The 23,549-nt window shown below is 45.9% G+C and overlaps 1 protein-coding gene across 2 annotated transcripts in view; it reads left to right on the top strand.

Annotated features, from left to right (window-relative positions):
- Positions 1-23,549, top strand: part of EPB41L4B (erythrocyte membrane protein band 4.1 like 4B) — a 935,352-nt gene that overhangs the window by 772,861 nt on the left and 138,942 nt on the right. For both annotated transcript variants that reach the window (XR_013610581.1, XM_078687730.1), the window contains exon 9: positions 13,543-13,631. Coding sequence is in view for 1 of the 2 variants with exons in the window: in XM_078687730.1 (XP_078543856.1) it covers positions 13,543-13,631 (89 nt within the window). In the remaining variant the exon portion in view is untranslated. The remainder of the gene's footprint in view (positions 1-13,542; positions 13,632-23,549) is intronic.

Genomic DNA, 23,549 nt, shown 5'->3' on the forward strand with positions numbered 1-23,549 from the left:
TGGATAGACCGTCCGGGGGGGCCGTATCGGCTCGTTGGTCCGGTGCGGGGGAACTGTGGCAGTTGCAGGCCCGCCCCCCCAGATGCCGCGGCCTCACCTGCTGCACCGCTGCGTTGTGCACTGCTGTGTCGGGTGCTCCCCCTACTGTGGGTCGGGGATCTGCGCGGCCCAGTCAGAAGTTACATGACTGTTCCGCAAGCAGCACTCGGCCCGCGCCTAGGGGCGAGCTCGGCAGGGTTTCCGCAGCAGGGTGTCCGGTCGATCCTCGGCTGATCCTCATCCCCCAGACTCGGGCCGCTGTTGGGGCCGGGCACCCGACGTGTGGGTCACCGGCCGTGAAGCATGCACCACAGCAGCTAGGAGGGAAGGTGCCGGCCTCGACGGTCTGCAGCTCGGAGCGCCGCGTTGTTGGGGCCTCTCGAGTTCAGAGAGACCGAGGCAGCCTCCCGGCTGTGCCACGTTGTCGCCGGAATCTGCTCCCTCTGCCAAGACACGGGGCACCAAGTGGCTCCGGAGGGACACTTGCTTCGTTATCAGCGAACCTCAAGCTATCTTATGCCCCAGAAGGGCCGTGCTGTGCCGGTTCAGGAGGCGGCGGGCAGGAGCCAAGGAAAACACTGCCTATCCCGCCGCCATCTTGGCCATGCCCCCATCAAAAGGACTTTACAGAGGCTGACCCTGATTTGAGAATTATTGCAAAGGTAAGAGCCCACGCTTTATCCTTGAAAGCTCTACAGAGCAGTTCTTCTAGCTGCAACCCAAATAGTGTCTGACCTAGGAATGAAAGATGCAGGACCATTACTTTCCAGTTTTCTATTTGCCATTGGCACACCTGCTGGCAGAGCAGATCCCTTAAAATAATGAAAGGATGCATTAGTGAGAAATAGAACTTGCTAATTCTGAACAGTCTACTCCGTTTTGCAGTGCTGTCGCTCAGGCATTAAAGTCTTACACAAGGAGTTGTGTTAGATAATTTTAATCAATGCCTGTCTAGATCATAAATCACACCTTAGCCCAATGTGGTGTCCATGTGGCTATTTATAATTCTATTTTGAGCATGACATTTCACCTTAAGGAATCCTGTAGGACCACTGAGATATGGCCTGCATGATTAGAAAGCAGAGGATGCATTAATACAGTTTTGTGCAGGTCCTTGTCTTCAATGCGGTACATCTTTATGGCGAACTGAGGATTCAGAAGCTTTTTCCTGCTCCTCCATTTGCCGGACTGTGAATTGATGAGTATCGGGCAATCGGATTGATACAAGATTCCTGCTGGTGATAGGCATCCCTTCCTCTGCAAGTAAACCCAAAAGGAACCCTATGCTAGTACATACCCAATGCAATCCCATCTGTAGAAAAGAGACCTCTGCCAAGCTTATACTGAAAGACTCCTCTTCCTCAGTATCATAGGCCCGTGAGGAAGGAGATGAGTCTGAAAAAGAAGCTGGTGGAAAAAGCAGCTCATGGTCGTTTGCCTTCCTAGTGTCATCTGCTCTGCTGCCTGTTCACGTCAGCCAAGATTTCTCTCATCGTGCTGAATAACCTGGCCTTTGAGAAGTGCTATAAGGGATCAGAACTTCTATGTCTTTTTGTCTTCCTGCCTCTTGTCCTTGCAGCCTCATCCTTAAGGTTCCCCTTGAAAATGAAATGTGGCGTTACTCGAGGGGGACTGATGGTTCCTGACTTGGAGCAGCATTAGAAGCTCAGTGGGACCTATATTAGTTTCATCCACCTCCCCATTAGTCGCACGTGGTGGTGGATACAGGTGAGCTTTTGTTGTAAGACAGCAAATGAATAATGATCACTCTGTGTCCCTCCTCAATAAACCTTGTAACCTGCATTAGTCTTGCCTGGTACAATTTAGGAGAACAGATTGACCAAACACAAGTCTGTCCTTGGTATACCAGAGACATTTGAGCTGAAAGCTAAGGACATCCTCTAAAGGTTGGGTCTGTGTCGTCTCAGAGTTCTTTATAACTAAATAAGTTTTATATCTCTGGAACATTACCGTTGTAGGGCTGAACAACTTGCCAAATAATTTTACTAATTTGAGACGGCGACACATATTACTGTTTGAAGAGATGGACATTACCCAGAACAAAAACGATTACAGCATGCAGAAGATAATAAACTCGCTACATAAATGCATATGGATGCCTTGATTAGCTGGAACTAAGCCACTGGACAGGCCATATCAGTCATTCTCTACTAGGGCGGTCGAAGCCTGGATCTGGACATCCAGCTTGCAGAAGAACAATAGGGCTTTGCTGTGCCTCGGCAAAACAGACCCCTATAAACAGTCATATGCGAATACATTCGAATTGCTTACACTACGTGTGCCACACTTATGTTAAACAAGGCGGGCATGATGTCCCGGAGTACAACGTGTCCAGATGAGAATAGCCGGGCGGATCCTGTACACTGTAATGTTTTAAGACTGCGGGAGCGCAGTCTAGTTGGTACGCACGTAGCCGTGCGCTAGCGTGGGCGTGGTACGTCACCCCGCGCTAGGTACAAAATAAAGGAGGCGTGGCCACGGAACTTAGTCCGGACCACGCGGAATACAGCTCTGGTGTCCCGGGGTCCCATGGCGAGATCTTCTGAATGCATGTCCTAAACCCATTGTCCAAAACAGTGGAGCCGAGGCTGACTCTGGCGCCTCTGCTGGTGCTTCTGTTGACTTTCAAGGGTAAACAAGGAGTTGGCAAGACGCGGGTGTGGGTCCGATTCCTACTGTAACAGACTGGTTATCGTGCATTGCTCTGCTGCCAGCAGTCATTCAATCCAACGACATATCACTCTTTGCGGAGCCTCAGGAGTCGCCAGAAATGCTCGTGATTTTTGAAAGCCTGTAAGGTAGCTCTTCGTTATAATACCAGAGATGTAACTGCAGGGTTGCACCTGTCCAACATGACTTTTTTTAAGCTGTCCGTGGTTTGATACGTGCTCTGTTTTATCGCAATAGTTGAAAGGGTTGCCCGAAATCCAATGCTGAGCCATAAATGTCACTTAACGGGGTTGATATCTGCCCTTCATGTGTCGACCGGGCTCCATTCCACCATATAACTGGGAAACTTGTAAGCCATTGCCTAACCCTTGTTGCTTTATCAAAAATAAATGAAGGTTAAAATGAAAACAAACTCTAAATTCTTTTTTCCACTATTTTATTTATTTCGAAGAGAAGTAGCTAGATTAGGGCTTTCGATGAACGTTTTCATTGTGGTGGACTTCAATCCCACAGAATAAATGCACAATCAGTTTTTCTTGCATGCACAGTTTTCAAAGGTGTCAAACATGGCAACTATGTGAGGGTGAAACATTACAAATACAAGGAGATGATGGACGGAGTGCTGAAACTATTCAAACACTCATCCCCAGTCACAGAAGGTGAAACATTTGCCACCTTTTCTAAATCTCATTAGTAGAAATATAATTATTCTCCTCTGTATTTTGTCAGCCTTGGTTGCTTCCCACTACCGCGAATAGGCTACAGTAGGATTGTGCCCTGCATCCTTTGCAAGGTCTGTGACATATCCATTTATAGGGGGGTGATTATTCATTGCAGTAGGATTGCACACCTGCAGGGGAAATATGATAATGTAAGACCTCCCAATGAACAATCTGACTTCCTTAAGGCTTACTGGCTCCCACTTCTTTGTCTTGTAAAGTGCATTTTTTCCCGTCATGCACCAGATTTCAGGTCAGTTCTCCTCTGCAGTAGGCCGTAAGCATTGTCTGCTGCATTGCAAAGGTAATAATTGGATTGGTCTGCAATACTAGAAGGAAAGCCCTTCTAGCAATCTATCGACTGTTTATTCACTAGACGCAGTGGTAGAAGATTGACAGGGAGAAAGTAGTTATTGCTTTTCTCAAAACTTTTTGTTTTCTGCAACTGTAGACACTTCTCTCACAAACAGTTTGTGCTATACAAATTTTTGTTACATATATATCAGTTGGGGCATCTGATTCTACTCATCGCCACTGCCAATACTTTAGAAATATGTCATTATGACTGTGTTTCTGGCTAGGCATAAGACATGTATTCATCTGCCTGTCCATCTTTGCTGTTTAACCTTCTAACAACTCATCCATTAACAACCCAACTGCATATCTTTATATACTGCTTCTGTTCTAATTCACAAACAAAAAGTACAGATGATGGACGGATGCTGAACAATGCAAACATACACCCCCAATCAACAGATCTGGGTTTAATCCATTGGTTTTTTTTGCGCACCACACCACCCCAGTTTGGACCTGCCATGTGGAAATCAGTCTTGGCCTGCTCTTCATGGGAACAGTCCAGTCTGAAATACCAAGCCAGGTCCTCCCTGGACCGAAAACCAGAATCCTGGGATCAGCCAGCTTGCTTGAATCCAGTGGCTCAATGAGCACGTGACACACGTCTGGGCATACCCTTCCCACTTAAGGTGACAAAAGCAAAAAGAATAAATAATGGACGGAATGCTTAAAAACTGCAAACATTCACCCCCAGTCAACAGATCTGGTTTTGATCCATCATTTTTTTGCCCACCACGCCATCCCAGTTTGGACCCAGTCATATGCAAAACAGTTTGGAATGGCATGGGGAGCAAACAAAACATGGATTTAGGCCCAGATCGCTGACTTGGGTGAATTTTTGACATTGTTCGGCATTCTGTCCATCAATTTCTTGTTTTTTTTGTTCATTTGTCACCCAGAGTGGTACAGGCATGCCCAGATGTGTGTCCTGTACTCTCACCGCCACTGGAGTTAGGATAGCCTGGTTGACAAGGGGTGATATACCAAAACCGGTCTCAGGATGCTTGTTTCCAGTCCAGGGATGGCCCGGCCTGGCAGTTTGGGCTGGATTGTTCCTATGGGGAGAAAGGTCAAGACTGATTTGCATATGGCTTGATTTAAACTGGAATGGCAAGTGGAGAAAAAGAAAACAATGGTCTCTGATCTGTACTGATGGTCATGATCTCTGTACTGGGGTGAATATTTGGCATGGTTCAACATAACATTATGTCCATCAATTGTTCTTTTTGCATTGGTCACCCGAATGTGATAACTATGCCCGGATGGGGGTCCAGTGCTCTCCGTGCCACTGGAGCTAAGTTAGCCTGGCTGATGAGGGATGATACCCCGAAACCAGTCCCAGGATGCTTGTTTCCGGTCCAGGGAGGTCCTGGCCTGGCAGTTCGGACTGGACTGTTCCCGTGGGGAGCAGGGTCAAGACTGATTTGCATATGGCTAGGTTTAAACTGGAATGACATGGGGAGCAAAAAAGCGACAGATTTAGGCCCAGATCTCTGTATTGGGGTGATTGTTTGACATTGTTCAACATTATGCCCATCAATTGTTCTTTTTTGCTGTTCTTATGCATGGCATATCTGTTAAAAAAAAATTCTGTGGATGACTGTTAAATGACTGCTTTGCCTCAACCTCCTCTTAGTCCACACGCTGTGTAGTCCCAGTCATTGACGTTCAATATAGGTAGCCATCCAGTAACAGTTGGTTCGAGGCATATGAGCTGCAGATTGTACACTTTGCAATAGATCGCCACCTGGTGTTGGGCTCGGATGATTGCAGGTTGTTGTCTTCTTGGTAGAAGTCTTTGTAGTCACGAGATAGGTGACTCCTCCCTTGGACAATACTGCGCATGGGCATCGGCTCCATCCTTAGATTGTGTTTTTTCCGCCACTGGGTTCGGATGAAAGTTTCTCCGCTCCGGCTAGAAAAATACTTTTCAGCAACTTCGAAGCGCAGAACTTCCTCAAATTTCTAAAAACTACCTTCGACATCACTATAATATTTTTCGACGCCATCAGTTCCATTCCGGTCATCGACGCGGGCCGTTTGGCCTATCGACGCCGTGCGGCCTACACCACATGGAAAGAACTCAGTTCAAAAGATGCCCGGTATGTCGAGCAAAGTTTCCACATAGCGATCACCACGAGGTCTGCAACCTCTGTCTATCGCTGGAACACGACGAGTCGACCTGCACAGCTTGTGCATCCTTCCAATCGAAGAAAACCATCCGGGATCGGGGGGCCCGTCGACACGAAATGAGGAGATCAGCTCCAGCACCTGAAGATATCTTCGAGGAAGAGGTTCCGCTCGTTCCAGAAAAAGACTCACCTGATCTCCAGACCGTATTAGAGGCAGACGACTCAGATGACTCCATTCCATCGGGTCAGCGCGTGAGTACTATTGCCCCTGCACCACATACACTGCCCAAACAGAAGGCGATGGTCAGCACTCCGCCCAAAGGGTCCAGTCGAGACCGAATACCTGCTTCAAAAGCCACGCCTTCGAGCCCAGCTCAGAAGAAACTAACTAAGCCTTCTAGTGCCTCGACACCAAGCAAGCCTCTTCCATCGGCACCGAAAAATAATGATGCCTCGGCACCGAAGCCAAAAGACCCTTCGGCACGAAGCCTAAAATAGTACCGGCACTGAAACCTAAAGACGTACCAGTACCGAAGCCGAAAGAAGCATCGGCTCCGAAGCCGTCCACTCCTAAATCTTAAGTGCCGAAGACCCCAAAGCCTGATTCCGAGGTGCCCAAATCCTCGAACATGCTTATGAAGCCGAAAACGACACCTTCGGCACCGAAAACTATGGCATGGGACGTTATAACACCTCCCAAGGCTAAGGACACACGACAACCTCTACTGGAACCGAAAAAATCGACGCCCAAGACGGTTGTTGAGGACGAGGAACTTTTTCGACCACATCCTCGACAAAAGAACATCTATATAGACCCAAAGACAGGTCATGTAGGTGCTACATCTCACAAGAAGAGACCAGCATATGCACCACCCACACCTGTGGTTCCTGCCAAGAAAAAGGACTGTGCAACATCTCCTATGCACCCTTCCTCTCCTATACTTCCTCCTCCTTCTTCTCCTGTTCCTTCTCACATATCACCTTAAATCTCTCCTGTACATTCTCCACTATCATCACATTCGCCTCAGCACAATGATGATGAATACGATTTGGGGGGAGGGGAGGATATAGAAGAACCTGGTTCATACCCTGTAGATGAGGGAATATGGAACCTCCCAAAAAATGTGCCTATATGGGACTTTACAAACCCACAAAATGTGCCTGACATTCCTGAACCGCAGTCATACCCATCAAAACCTTCCCCTCCAGAAGATACCATTGGTTTTGGTCATCTGTTAAACAGAGCTGCTGTTTACCATGGAGTCTCTATGCATTCCGGTGACATTGAGGAGGATTTTCTCCTAGATACCTTTGGGCAGTCTCAGCGGCTGCTCAAATTCTTCCCATGATTAAAGGGGCCATCAAACATGCTCCAGAGGTATTTAAAGACCCTGTATGCACTAGAATATTAAACCCCAGAATTGAGAAAAAATATAGACTGGCACCCACAGATCCAGTCTACATTAAAGGACACCTGCCACTAGACTCATTAGTCGAGTCCAATACTAGGAAAAGGGCAAATTCTCAAACTTCTGGGGATGCACCCCCACCCGACAAAGAATCCAAAGTAATTGATGCGTCAGGTAAAAGAATAGCTGCACAAGCTTCAAACATATCGCGTATAGCAAATACACAAGCCCTCCTCTCTCGTTATGATAGGGCTCATTATGATCACTTAGAGAAACTACTTGAGCACCTACCAGATCAGTATAAAGATCAGGCACATGACCTTATACAAGAAGGCAAGCTAATATCCAATGCCTCAATAAAATGCGCGCCAGATGTCGCAGACACAGCATCTAGAGCTGTAAATACTAGTGTCATACTTAGGAAACATGTGTGGTTACGCATTTCAAGGTTTAAACAAGAAGTGCAAACCACCATTTTAAACCAACCATTTAATCAGAACCAATTATTTGGCCCAGACGTAGACACTAAATTTGAAAAGATGAAGAAAGATACCTACACCGCCAAGTCTTTGGGGGCTTTACAGTCCACACCAGCTAGAGGCTCCTTTTGTCGCTCCTTCTACGGAGGAGGCTCAAAACAAACTGGAGCAGACACTACAACATCTTTCAAAGCACAAACATCCTCTTACAAGGGATATTTTAGGAGGATACAGAGGCAATAATAACAAGGGAAGAGGTTGTGGTAACAACAGCAATCGATCCTCTTCCGCCACAAAACAGTGACTTCCCTCTGCTCTCCAAACAGCATTCCACTCCTGTAGGGGGCAGATTAACACAGTTCCTGCCTGTCTGGAACTCCATTACAACAGACAGGTGGGTAAGACAGATTATCCAACATGGTTACTGCCTAGAACTTACAGCAACCCCTCCACACATACTTCCCAGGCAGCGTCCAATGTCTACAGACCATCTGACTCTGCTTCAACAAGAAGTTCTGTCACTTCTACAAAAAGATGCTATTCAAATAGTTCCTTTAGAAGAACAAGGAACAGGGGTTTACTCGCTGTACTTTCTAATTCCCAAGAAGGACCGGACACTAAGGCCAATTCTCGACCTCCGGCCCCTCAACCATTACATACAATTAGATCATTTTCATATGATCACTCTACAACAAGTGCTTCCACTACTGCAACAAGGCGACTTCCTTACAACACTAGATCTAAAGGGCGCCTACTTCCATATCCCCATACATCCTGCTCACAGAAATTATCTAAGGTTTGTACTGGAAGGACAACACTATCAGTTCAAGGTCCTTCCATTCGCAGTCACAACGGCAGCATGAGTATTCACAAAGTGCCTAGCAAGGGTAGCAGCACATCTCAGGAGACAACAAATACCTGTCTTCCCTTATCTAGATGATTGTCTCATAAAAGCCAAGTCATTCAATCAGTGTGTCCAACACACACATCAAACAATTCAAACGTTGCCAGGGGTGTGGAATTTAATAAAATATCTTCTTGTCCACTGGGCAGGTTGCTTCATAAATCTACTTGCCCTGTAACAAAATCCACTTGTCCCTTTTGTGCCATGTAATGCGGTGACAAATTACGGCAGCAATCTCATTTAATAAGAGTTCTGATATGACCTCTCTAATTATGCCAGGGCTCGTACCATAGTACGGTTGAATACTAGCAATTCTCTTATGCTGCCATGTTTCTGCAGGTCAACATACTGGGCTGAAGGTATTGGTAAGAAATAGTTCAAGGGTTGGAATGCCCTTTTGAGTCTGTGCAAACCTACTAACGTGCGTGTTGGGTTTGCACCAACTCTTTTCTAATCTTTTCCCGTACTGAAAAAGGTTGGAAATTTACGCCTGACAGTCGCAGACGTAAAACTTCTTCCAGGGTTGGGAAAAAAGTGGTTAGAGGAAAAGTGAACTTGAAACATTAAGATTTTCACATGAGCCAATCTACACATGCACATGGGCTCATGCTAAAATGCAGTTCACAAATAATTTCTAGGAGTACTATTTCTTGGCCTACTTCTGTAAATTCTTGTGAATTCATGGAAACTGTATATATGCACTTAATGCAAGGATATATACCATGGATGCACTTTTGAGACTTTCGTTAATAATTGGGCCTCTAATTAGGCCTGGCGTTTACCACGACCTATTGTGTTTAATAAAATTCCATCTCTCTCTCGCTCTCTTTTTCGCTCCGTCTATCAGATGGCTTCACTGTCAGTAACAGTATTCTGCTCTTTGACAAGGAGCATATTGGCACACAAAGTAGTTTTGTTCAGTGCCCGGAACTGCTGTGGCAATGTGTGCTTTTTAAAACCAAATTTTGTTTTTGCTTTTGCCAATGCTTGTTAGAATGGTGAGGGCCCAGCAGCTCCCACACGGATACGGTTTTACAAAAACCATGCCTGAACAAGTCACGCATTGACAAAACTAAAAAGGCTGACCACCAATTTCAGACCAACTGGCTTTACCAATGCTTGTTTATTTTTGTTTTCGGTAATCGTATTTAAACTGGTTACACTGATTTTCCATTATGAATATTTTTGCCGAAATACAAGCATACATCAACATGTTGCTAAATGATGCGGCAAAGATATGGTACCTAAAATCTTACAGTAGCAAAGTGTTTTTTTTCCTACTTGCATTTTTTTTAAACATTTTATTTTGAAAGCAAAGAATCATCACTCTTGCTTTGAAACTTTGGCAAATATTTGCACATAATCAGAGAGCATTTTGGGAGCATTATACATAGCCTCATATTACTAAACTTTGAAAACGTGTATACACATTTATACTGAAACCACCGTCCGTAGTGCAGGCCGAGCTTACAGCATTTACTCTTAGTGCTCCCCCTAATAATAAAGGCTTTGCATTAATGAACCATAAATACAAGCTTGAACAGCATTTAACACATGGACACAAATATTACCTTAACTGCAGACATTGCCCTTTGCTGATCCATAAAGTGGTACTGTAAACTGGCAGCCAAAGGGTTTGTGCTGTTAGGGGTTTGGGCCTACTTGTCCCAAGGACAAAATACACTTGAAAACTTGTTGCCCTTGACCCCAAACAATATGTCCCGGGAGTCGGGCTATAGGAATTCCACATCCCTGCGTTGCACGACTTAGGATTTACAATACACTACACCAAGTCGCACCTGCAGCCTTCGCATGTACATCAGTATCTAGGAGCTACAAAAAACACGTCTACAGCCCTAGCGTATCCCAGTCCAGCCAGGATACAGAGCATTCAAGCCTTAGTTGCCACTTTTCAACACCAACAGTCTCTGCAAGCCAGTGTGTTCATGAGACTAATAGGCATGATGGCATCTTGCATCTTCATAGTACCACACGCAAGATTGCAAATGCGCCCATTATAAGAGTGCCTAGCACATCAGTGGAACCAGGCTCAAGGTCAACTAAAAGACCTGGTGTTGGTCGACAGCCGCACGAATCGCTCTCTGCAGTGGTGGAACACCAAAAACTTGAAAAAGGGGCGGCCGTTCCTCGAGCCTGTTCCACAAGTAGTGCTCACAACAGACGCATCCCTCACAGGATGGGGAGCCCATCTCTTACATCACACAACTCAGGGTCAATGGAACAATCAACAAAAACTGTTCCATATCAACCATCTAGAGCTGCTGGCAATATACCTAGCACTCAAGACTTTTCACTTTCAAGTACAAAACAAAGCTGTCTTAATCCAGACGGACAATATGACAGTCATGTACTATATACAAAAACAGGGGGGGACACACTCTCTGCAACTGTCCCAGCTCCCACAGAACATTTGGAGATGGGCCATTCCTCAAAACATACATCTGTTAGCAGAACAACTTCCAGGAGTTCACAATCAGATAGCAGATTTGTTAAGTCGGCAGTCAAAACAGATTCACAAATGGGTACTACATCCACAAGTTCTTCAGCCATTCTTCCACAAGTGGGGTCATCCACACATAGATCTGTTTGCCACCCACGAGAATGCAAAATGCCCAACCTTCGCCGCCAGGTATCCACACCCTCTGTCCGAAGGCAATGCGATATGGATGAACTGGTCGGGCAGATTTGCGTACGCTTTTCCGCCTCTCCCACTGATTCCATTAGTAGTGCGCAAGCTCAGACAACAGCCTCTCACATTGATCCTAGTAGCTCCCACATGGGCACGCCAACCGTGGTTCACCACACTACTAGATCTCTCTCTAGTTCCACATCAAAAGTTACAGCTCACACCCTTAATGTTAACACAGAACCATGGAGAAATCAGACACCCAGACCCGAACCAACTGAATTTGGCGATCTGGCTCCTGAAGTCTTAGAGTTTGGTTATCTAAACCTACCACCAGACTGTATGAACATCATTAAAGAGGCTAGGAAACCCACTACCAGAGTGTGTTATGCCGCTAAATGGAAAAGATTCGCAATTTATTGCAAAAATAATCACATCGATCCCCTGGATGCTTCCATCCAAAATATCATTTGTTACCTTTTACATCTACAAAGGTCTAATTTGGCATATTCTTCCATACACCTGCACCTGGCAGCAATTGCAGCCTATTTACAAAATAGGCAACATCTGTCTCTCTTCAGAGTACCTGCAATCAAAGCATTCATGGAAGAATTAAAAAGAATAATCCCACCCAGGTTGCCACCTTCTCCTGTGTGGAACCTGAATATTGTCCTTACAAGACTTATAGGACCCCCTTTTGAGCCTCTACATAAATGTGAACTGCAATTCCTAACATGGAAAACAGCTTTCCTTGTTGCCATTACCGCTCTCAGAAGAGTAAGTGTGATACAAGCTTTCACCATACAAGAACCATTTTTTCAAATACATCCTAACAAAGTGGTTCTTAGATCTAATCCAAAATTTCTTCCGAAGGTCATCACTCCTTTTCACCTAAATCAGTCCGTAGAGTTACCTGTGTTTTTCCAAAACCCAGACTCTGTAGCAGAAAGGGCTTTACACACATTAGATGTTAAAAGAGCTCTTTTATACAATATAGATAGAACTAAATCCTTTCGAAAGACAAAACAACTGTTTGTATCTTTCTCTCCTCCACACAAAGGCAACCCCATCTCTAAAGGTGGGATTGCAAGGTGGATTGTAAAGTGTATACAAATATGCTATATAAAAGCTAAACGTACATTAACAGTTCCTCCTAGAGCGCACTCCACTCGCAAACTAGGAGCCTCTATGGCTTTCTTAGGAAACATACCCCTAGACGACATATGCAAGGCAGCAACATGGTCTACACTACACACCGTCACTAAACACTATTGTGTTGATGTGCAAGCCAAACAGCAAGCTGCAGTAGGGCAAGCTGTCCTTAAAACTCTCTTTCAAACTACTGCAACGGATACAGGTGACCACCTCTAGGGGAGACACTGCTGCACAATCGATGCAAAGTGTACAATCTGCAGCTCGTATGCCTTGAACGGAAAATGCTACTTACCAGTATGCATCTGTTCTTGGCATGTAGAGTTGCAGAGTTGTACACACCCTCCCGCCTCCCCGGGACTTGTATCCGTTCCAGTTTTCATCTTACTTAGATGCACACGCATGGACATCCTTTTTTTTCTTTACTTCTACTAACTCCATCATTTCCCATCATGGCGAAAAACAGTCTAAGGCTGGAGCCGATGCCCATGCGCAGTATTGTCAACGGGAGGAGTCACCTATCTTGTGACTACAAAGACTTCTTCCAAGAAGACAACAACCTGCAATCATCCGAGCCCAACACCAGGTGGCGATCTAATGCAAAGTGTACAACTCTGCAGCTCTACATGCCAAGAACAGATGCATACTGGTAAGTAGCATTTTCCTTACCCCTCACTTGCCCATTGGTACCCCACCACTGCCCTTGGGTAAACTAGTCTTGAAAGTCACGAGGACATGAAGAGGAGCAGGAAGTGTGTGTTGTTTCTCATGACCCTGCTTAATGTATGCAGCTTCCATTTCTTGCCTATCTATAAACCCCTCAGCATCTCAAAGGACGCTGCATTGTAAGTCTTTGGGGTCACAGTGGGAATCGGAGGTCACTGATTGTATTTCTGCTTTCCTTGCTGCAGACATGCTTTGTTTCTGATGTTTTTATGTCATTGAACTATTAACACACTGAATCCGGAGGCCTGCATCTGAACTGCTGTTAAATAACGATTTTGTGTTTTTTACAGGGAAGGGATGGCTGCGACTATGCTCTTGGACTGACTCCAACAGGCATATTAATCTTCGAGGGAGCGAATAAAATAGGCCTGTTTTTTTGGTAATTCCAGTTTGCTTCATCATCCTTTTCTTTCACATTGGAATTCCTTCTCCTGTATTAAAGTACCCTTACTGTAGTGACAGTTCATTAAATGCAAGACAGAATATAATGCACATAAATACCTGAAAGATTGACTTAACACATGTATGTTGGCCAGATCCTGAAAATGCCACTTAGCATAAAACCCTTGACACTTGTACTACATTTTCATATCTTGAAATGTTGCAAACTGTGACATCTGCGACATTCACAGGAATGTACATGCATGCCTTCAAGTAACCTCTTAAATGTTATAGACTTTACTAAAATTCAAGCCATTTAATTTGTTCATTATTGCAATTAAGGCTTCTTTGAGTATATTTTCAAATTAGAGAACCAATGTTTTTTAAGATGTTTTTATTAATTTTTAGATAATGTTGACAGCAACACTCCCAGGATTCATCAAGGCAGTTTACAGAAACGCATTAGTACAACTTAGCAAGGACACGCACCAAAAAGTGTAAGATACTAACATGGCTAAAGCTCCCATCTATCAGTAGAGTGCATTTAGCATATCGGATCATCGGGAGTGAAAGTTGGTTGAATAAAAAAATATCTAACAATATTAAAAACAATATAGAAAAAAACACAAAATATACTGCCATTGCCCAGTTCAAGTCCGTAGAATCTTACGGAGAAGATTTGGAAGTATTGCACAGTTTGCTTTCTGTTACATCTCAAATCTATCTGGCAAACATCTTGAAGCTATCGGGTAAGAGCCACAGTTCCCCCTAGGTATGCTGGAATGCAGCTGCACCTTTTAGGCCCCGCTCAAGCGAGGTCCCATCAACAGCTACAGACCACTCTAAGCTTCCGCCCCCTCAACGTAGTTCACCAGCGCACTCCATTGATCAGCAATAGGGTATTTACGTAGCCGGTGTACACAGTTTTTTCGCAAAGCAGCACCTTCCATCTGCAGGGGGGCCTTTAGGAGATCTCCAGTGCATCACTGGGGTGTGCTGGAGCTCGTTCCTAAGTCAGAGCCGCGAATCTGGAGCCGACTCACTGTGCCTTTGGTCAAGTGTAGAGGCCTAGGAGGCAAGTTCTGGCTTTGAGCAGGTCAGTCGTGTCAAACGTTCTCCCCAGTTCAGGAGTAGCTACTTGCCAAAATAACAGTTGTGAGTTGGCAGGTCCATGTCACATTGCACAGTTAGGGCATATTTTTTCAGTGGTCTGATCAATGACATTCCACCCATGACGTGTAAGGTACATAGTGTGCCGATCATTACATTTCTTATATTGAAATCTGGTATTCCTGGACACTTTGTGTGGGTGGGCTAGGGCTAATTTTCACTCCTTATCTCTGTACCCGCCCTGTCTACCTCTCCCAGTAGAGGAAATAATCATTTGTTTAAAACTTATGTCCAAATTAACACTAGGCAGCATTTATGCACTTACCTCACAAGGCTGCCACCTCAGTCCCCTTCTCCGGCTCTCTTCTGAGCATGCACAGGGGCACCGGCTCCCCACCTAATCCCGGCTCTGCTTTCAAGCATATGAGAGCAGTGCCAGGATTGGTCTGAGCTGTGTGGTTTGCCACTCAGACAGTGCCTAGGAGCCTGTGACGTTTCTCCAACCCAGATGTGCAACACAGCTTGGTTAGAGAAACCTAACTGCACATTTCTGTTTGTCCGGCCTAAGACGACTGGCCAAATGGACATGTGCACTTACAGTTTGCCTACCACTCCTCCCTGCTATGCCTGACCCTGCCCCTCCCTAGACTGCTGGCATCGGCTGAGGCAGGGTCCGACTGGCCTACCGGGCAAGCGGGCAATCCCCCAGGAAGCCGGAGCTCCTGGAGGCTGGTTTTGACGCACGGAGGCCGGTTTCGGCACCCGGGAGTCCGTTCTGGTATTCGAAGTTGTGGTGCGACTTATGCGGTCCCATAATGTCTTTCAATTGCTGCCCATTTTAATTGTTTGGAGCTGCTTTAGGACGCACACACATCCTGCACATGCGCTCCAAAAATAGCTACCTTGACGCTTGCCCTTATTAAATGTGAGCACAGGAAACAGAAAAATGACGAAAAGCAGATGGCAGGTAAAACAGTCCGACTCCTGCACTCCTGCATCATTGTGCCTAAGTTAGGTATGTGACTCAAGCATATAGGCAGGCATTGGTGCTAGACGCATTCCTGGCTGGGGGTGTCTCAGGGTGTGGGGGGTGCCCGGGGCAGGTTTGCCTGCCAGTACAGTGAAGAGTGCATGCAAGCCGAGCTTTAAAACGTGATGAAAATCCCTTGTTTTGAAGCACATGCGGTCAGTCGCTGTCACTGTGCAGCAGGCTCAGGCTGCTCCAGCCTCCCACATTGCAGCAGCATCAGGGGCTCTCACTGCTGGCCTAGTTGTCTCACTAAGGGCTAGGAGAGCGGTTTGAGAGCTGCCGGCAAATACTACCAGCTAGCTGTCTGTACAGCAAAACCACACCGGCAGTCCTTGATGGTTCAGGTACATTTGTGTAGCCTCCCTCCCTCTTGTATGAAAGGCCACTCCACAATGGAAACAGGCCTCTGTGTGACGGGCTCTGAGCAGACAGTCTTCAGACCTTTCTTCTGTTCCCTTGAGCAGAACTGACCTTTTCCCTTGTGGCCTGGTACACCATTTTCACAAATTTTTCCCAACATTTCTTGGGAGAAATACTCACCAAAACCCACCTTGTAGTTGTTGAGCTCGCTCATCGTGCTTACTTGCTGCCGGCAGTATGGGGGCTGGTCTGACAAAACCATCCAAACAGGCTTTTTTTGACAGATTATGCCATAAAAGCACATACACATACACAGAGCAAATGAAACATAGCTGATAACAATACAACATCAGCACAGTAAAAAAAATATAAAGCCTAGTGGTAATACCTAGTCACCATATAAAAGAAGATCTATTAAACTTTAAAAATTGATGGGCTTCAAATTTTAAAACTTAATTTAAAACAGAGTTAGAAACTCATTTTTATAAATTGCAAAGCATATTTACACTAGACTGGTTTACAAAATTAGTTGGCTTCTTCTATCATATCTGGGTTAAGTACAGTTAGACACTACTTAGTTAGCCTTTAGAAGGCAAAGGGAATTTATTCTTATGGCCCACGACCACCCCAGGAATTTAGCCATTGCTATGGCAAACGTTGGTAATGTGTCTGTTCTAAGGATTCGACCAGCTTCACTAGCCCTACTTGTGCCTATGAGCTTACAGATTGGTGCCAACCAAACCCGACGTGGTGCATCGTACCCAGTACAAACAAACAATAAATGGGCCAATGACTTGTTACTAAGATGACATACCGGACAAGTTTCGTCAGTAAAATTATTCCATTTAGAAGTAAATGCTCTTAGTGGGCGTGTGCCCGCTCTAAACTGGAAGTATAATTTCCCGTCGAGCAGCTTTGTAATTGAGTCCCAATAGGGCTCCAGCCTTGGTATTGGTTTATTTTCCGAGAAACATCCGGTTAACAACGGACGCCTCACTGTTTTGGAGTATGTTCATCTGGACTCTTTCCCAATTTCAAGATCTTTGTAGTGGGAAAATTGGAATTTTTTGGGCCCTCCCACAGTGAAATCATACCAATACTTGCTGGACTGTCTCTCACCGCCCATAACCATTTTATTCGGCGAGATTTATCTGCTCTAATTACTGCGAGAAACCCAAGCACATACGCTTCTCGTTCGGGAATAGTCCACAGCCTCCGCCAACATAGAAGGGGACGCAATTTGGCTACGTCTGCAATAGATTTCCACCCAAGATCATAGTGTAACGGACAAGTTAGAGTGCTATGTGGTAGCCTGTTAATTTTCCTCTTGAATCTATTTTCCGCTAGTGTCAGCGTGGAAAGATTCTCGTGTCCCCCATAGCTCTGAGCCATACAGGGCTGAGCTAATAACTTTCAGGTTATAAATCTCAAGAACCGGGCTGATTGGCTTTGAATGAGATAAATTATGTTCCCTATGTAAGACCCTCAACAGTTGCCTGTGCTTAAGAGATGCCAGGTCAATCTGGTCGTTCCATTTCAAATCATCCTGAATATTAACCCCCTGATATGTAAACTCTTTGACTTGCTCTAGCCTTTATTCATTCATTAAAATACCCCCGTTGTAGGCTCCATGCGGATTAAAAACCATTAGTTTAGTTTTCGACACCTTGACCTCCAAGCCTTGCTTCGTAAGGAACTCATCGAAAATAGTTAGAGCTCTCTGGAGACCACTAGGGGTCTTAGAGATGATCAATCTGTCATCCGCGACCATTAGTATGGGGATGTTTTCACCTGCTAGATTTGGGGCATCCGTAGGGACAGATCTAAAAAAACACTATTCAGTTAATGAATAGGGAAAATAAGGTCGGCGCCATCACGCATCCCTGCCGCACTCTTCTCTCTACAGGTAAAGATTCTGTGACCTCCGTCTGCTTGCCCCATCTATTTTTGGCAGTATTTTTCTCATGCCGGCTAATAATGAGTGTAAGTAGTTTAGGTGGCATACCCAGTTCTTGTAAAGTACCCCACAGTTTGGCACCTGGCACAAGATCAAACGCTGAATTAAGATCAACGAAAGCGGCGTACAAACTACCCTTGCCCAAAGTCACTGTGTTCCAATATAGCAGGGTAAACCTAAACAATTGATCAATAGTGCTTATATAAGCCCTAAACCCAGCTTGCAGTGGTGATAAGACATTAAATTCCTCAATCCACTCTTGAATTTTATTAGGCACTAAGCACCCCATTACCTTCTGTAGGCAGTCAATTAAACTGATGGGCCTATAGTACCCTGGGCATGATTTTTCCCCTTTTTTTATAAACTGGAATAATTTCCGCTCCTTTCCAGGATGTTGGGACAGTGGCTCCCTGAGCAATGGCATTGAACAACAGTAGGATATATCGGCACCATCTATCCTTGTCATACAAGAATATGTCCTCGGGGATGCCATCGGACATGGAGCCTTTCCTGACATTATGGTGTTGAGTGCCGCTTCCACCTCCGCCCTGATAAAGGCCACGTCCTGATAGAATGATATGATTATAGTACCCACTTCATCAACTGTATTTGCAGCATTTTGGGGTTTGAAGTGGTTCACCCAGTCAGTCTGTCTCACATGATTTAGGGGCTGACTGGCCTGCCTTCCTCTATCTCATTTGTACACATTCCAGAACTGTTTGCTGTTTTTCATTGCGCAGGCCTCCCTCAGTTCCTGCCATCTTTTGTCGTCCCATGTTCTCTTCGCCTTTATCTGGGTAGCCCTGTGAACATGCCTGGCTCTCCGCACGACCAACGGGTCACCTATTTTGATGACATTCCCCAGATCCACACATGCTTGGCGACAATCTTTGTTAAACCAATGGCCATCTTTCCTATTTGTAGCCTTTTTATTCCTACTGCATGAAGAAATTAGTACGCAAGTGGGTAAATAGATCGTTATGGGTGCGAGTAGCTTGTTCTAGCGTCAAATAATTTATTACAAAGACCTCTAGCTCGCTTATTGCACCATCCATGCCCTTTTCAATGCTTTTCAGCAATTCAGGCATCTCAATTACTTTAGCCCATTTGAGGCGTCTCATATCGTTCGATAGAATAACTTCACTAGAAGAGTACTTGTTTCCAGTTTGGGTAGGTATCTTATACTTGGTCAGATCCAGGTTCAAACACCGGGGATTGTGATCACCTTCTAACCTGTCTATGACCAATATATCTCTAAGGGCGTGACAGAGTGCCAAACTAATCAGAACATAATCTATCCTGCTAGCACAGTACCCATTGTTGAATGTTATAGCCGCCAATCTATCAGAAGGTGTGCGACCATTCACAGCCCGCAAACCCTTCTCCATACAAAAGGAGTTAATTTGAATAGCCACATCCGTCCACCTGGGAATTTGGTCCAGCTCCAACTTCGGGATACCCCACCTAGCATCTTCCTCATCTGTGAGATTGACCTCCTCCCTAGTGAGGGGCTCAAATGTTGAATTGAGATCCCCGCAACTACAATGTTTGAGATTTTTCAAGGTGTGGATCAAGGCGTTTGTCAAGGGCCGCCAAAACCCCCGACTTCTTCCCTCTAGTACCTCTCACATAGACGTTGTAGTCCACTGGGAGCCCATGTTCAATCTAACTGCCAGTATGTCTTAACACTGCTGGGTAAGTAACTGAATATTTATCCCTAGATTTTGCCGCACCCAGATTGTCACCCCCGATGGTCTTCCTTTAGTACCTATACTAGCCAGGATGTAGTAATTCAAATAACCCACACAAAATAGCAGAGCATCTGCCCAGGTTTCCTGGAACAAGCAGATATCATACCCCTCAATAAAGGTAAGTCATTCAGGGGAGCTCAGCTTCGAGCGCAAGCCTGCGATGTTCCAGAACAGCAAAGAATTCTTACTCGGATCTAAAGAAATATTGGCTCATTATGAGAACACAAATCCTGGTCACCTGCCGCCAGCTCTGCAGCTACCTGGGTTGTGATTGCCGGAGTGGTCCTTGATATTTGGCCCATCCCTACAATAGAGGACTCGGGACTCATGATACTATCACTTAAGTTAGGGGAATATTTTATATGAGCTGCTTCTTGCTTTAGGGGCGTTTCCTTCCACAGTCAACTCAAGGGTAGAGCCACCTCGCATAACAGATGGCCTATGACATGTTATATGGTTACTCCTGCTACTCGGACGGCAGCGTCTAAACTGTATTGGTGAATGACCTGGCACTGTGGTACGTAATTTAAGTGCAAAGAGGTTCTCCACTAGGTCTGCCCTGATCATGATGAGCTCTATACAATCTTGAGGATTATACGGGGAAGTTAACATGTGTGCTTTAAATATGTCCACCCTGATCACTGAACGACAACCCCTAACATGCCGTATCCAGTGAATGGCTTTGGATCATTTACATATATATTCTAGGCGTACTGGGTAATTGAGGTTGGTACTGATCTTGTTTCCCAGACAGGAGGGGTGTCTCCAAATTATTAACATGCAAGGGGATATTTCTACTAAGGGAGGTCTGATCCATCAATGTAGCCGTCTTATATTGGTTAATCGAGGTACTGACTACCCTGCGTGGTGGGTGCTTGGTCATCGGTAGAAGTGATGTTTCCTCTACCCTTGTAGTTACCCTTCCTGAGGGGATTGGCGGCCTAATAGGGTTATCCCTACTATCCTTTGCAGAACTAACCAGGGCTGCCAATGGTATAGCCCGGGAGGAACCTTGCAAACACCCTTGGAGACTGCTTTCTGATGCCTCGGCCCTCCCTCTCTCGGTTGGATCTAGGGATAATAGTTTCATCATTTCGGCTAGCTCCTCTATCTTGCCTCTCGGGAGCCCACTTCTGCCCACAGCATAGTAACCAATTGAATCACATCCTGCCCTGTCTCGAGATTGCCTAGCCCTATCCTCAGATGTTGTGTGTCTAGTATGGGTGGAGCCTGGGCCGACAGAGGCCGACCATCCTCCCCTTCTTCGTGGTGGGCTAGATCAACCTGGGGTTGAAACCGATTAGTGCAGATAATTATAGGGTGAATATGTTCATTGTTGGGCGGGGTCGTGATCGGGTTGGAAATAAGAAGGGGTTCTACCCTTTGCTCATCTACCCCTATTTAATTGCAAGAGATTGATACTTAGTTTTTTGATTTCTGAAACATGGCGGGGATAGCAGGGTTGGAAAGTTTGCTCAGTTGGGGCAGGGGTTTATTGCAGATAGGTAATGCCAGGGGAGAAGACTCTAGAATTTCCTCACATTCGCTGATTAAGATGTCAATGCGATCCATAACACAATTGCTACATGCACCTTTATGAAGCTTCCTTGCCTTCTTCCCCCTATTACATCTTCTCGCTCCAGTCCCTCCAGAATCCCCCCCATCCCCATCCCCACCTTCTTCTGGTATCTTTCTTTTCCCCATATCCCTAAATGTAGCCATAAACCGGATAGAATTACTAGCCTCCCCGAAGTCGGGAAGCGGTGACACCACTAATCTTTAACGGTACGGTACAGCTATAACCCACAACACTCCACCCCCTACTAGCTACAGAAGGTGAAGGTGAAAAAACGGGAACAATAAAGGATGTCCAGGATGTCCACAAAGTCCAGCAATCCAATGGACTAAAAAAAACTGCCAGATAGAACACCAATAGTTTTACAACCTCGAAAAGCGAGCAGAAACAGTACCTTAGGATTCAGACAAAATGTCTCCTGGCGGCAACAGCGTCGAAACCTGTCCCAAGCCAAAGATGACAGAGGGGTGGCCCTGCCCTGCTCTTTCTGTCACTGACGGCAGTGTCAGGGTCCTTCCTCCTGGGAGCAGGGCACACTGGGACTTGTAGTACCCACAACAGGCAGAGCTGGCTGATGGAAGTGGCGCGTCCCGCGCCGCAGTGATTTTCTGTGCTTTTTAGTGCGACGGAAGTGTCAAGCTCCTCCCTCCTGGGAGACAAATGCAAAAACAACAATTGATGGACGGAATGTTGCACAATGGAAGAACATTCACCCCTAGTCACAGATCTGGGTTTAATCCATCATTATTTTGCTCACCAAACCACCCCAGTTCAGACATATGCAAATCAGTCTTGACTCTGTGCCTCATGGGAACCGCCCAGCCCGAACTGCCAAGCCATGTCTTCCCTGGACTGGAATCAAGCATCCTAGGACCGGTTTCTAACTATCAGCCGTCATCAGCCAGGATAGCTTGATTCCAGTGGCCTCGAGAGCACGGGACTCACGTCTGAGCATACCCGTCCCACTCGGGGTGACGAATGCAAAAACAACAATTGATGGACGGAATGTTGCAGAATGGCAGAACATTCACCCCCAGTCACAGATCCGGGTTTAATCCATCGTTATTTTGTTCACCAGACCACCCCAGTTCAGACATGGCAATATGCAAATCAGTCTTGACCCTGTGCCTGATGGGAACAGTCCAGCCCGAACTGCCAAGCCATATCTTCCCTGTACCGGAATCAAGCATCCTAGGACCTGTTTCTGGCTATCAGCCGTCATCAGCCAGGATAGCTTGATTCCAGTGGCCTGGAGAGCACGGGACTCACCTCTGAGCATACCCGTCCCACACGGGGTGACAAATGCAAAAACAACATGGCAGTTCGGGCTGGACTGTTCCCATGAGGCACAGGGTCAGACTGATTTGCATATGGCCATGTCTGAACTGGGGTGGTGGAGTGAGCTAAAGAATGGTGATGGATTAAACCCAGATGACTGGGGGAGAATGTTTGATTTGCTCAAACGCTCCGTCCATCATCCCCTTTGCTATCGCTTTGTCCTCCCTCATGGGAGCAGGGCACACTGGGGCTTGTAGTCCCCACAACAGGCAGAAATGGCTGGTGGAAGTGGCGCGTCTGACAAAACTTTCCAGGGCTGATTTTGGTTCCCAGTCCAGCCCTGTGCTAAGACAGTCATCAACCAATTTATTTTTTGCTTCACCACTGACTGACTGACCAGTGGGGCAAACCTCCTTCCAGACCCTCGCCGTGCCTCTGCATACAACAGCATGACCCACTTATCCCAGCCAGCTCCTAGTGCCATGCATCTCAGTACCACCTGCTGGTAAACCCATTGCACCATCGCAAATGCCTTTTGATTGACAGAATCACAGCATCTGGGTATAGCCACTGGTTTGTCTCCACAAGGGCCCTAAAGAATCTTCTAATATTTAGGAACGTGTTTCTCTTAGGAAAAAAGCCTTTCTGATCGATATCTATTAAAGCCCGAAGTTATGGAGAGAGGCAATCGGCCAGTACCCCTCTGAGGATCTTTTAATTCAAATTCAGCAAGGAGAGAGTTCTGTAGAAGGATGCATCAGTCGCCTCTCTGCTCATCTTATGAATAGACTATCAGCGCCACTTTACTGGTAGCCAGTAGCAAATCCTTCTCCAGGGCCTCCCAGTGCACTTCT

Source organism: Lissotriton helveticus, chromosome 4_1 (genome assembly GCF_964261635.1).
Source record: "Lissotriton helveticus chromosome 4_1, aLisHel1.1, whole genome shotgun sequence".
Taxonomy (NCBI): Eukaryota; Metazoa; Chordata; class Amphibia; order Caudata; family Salamandridae; genus Lissotriton; species Lissotriton helveticus.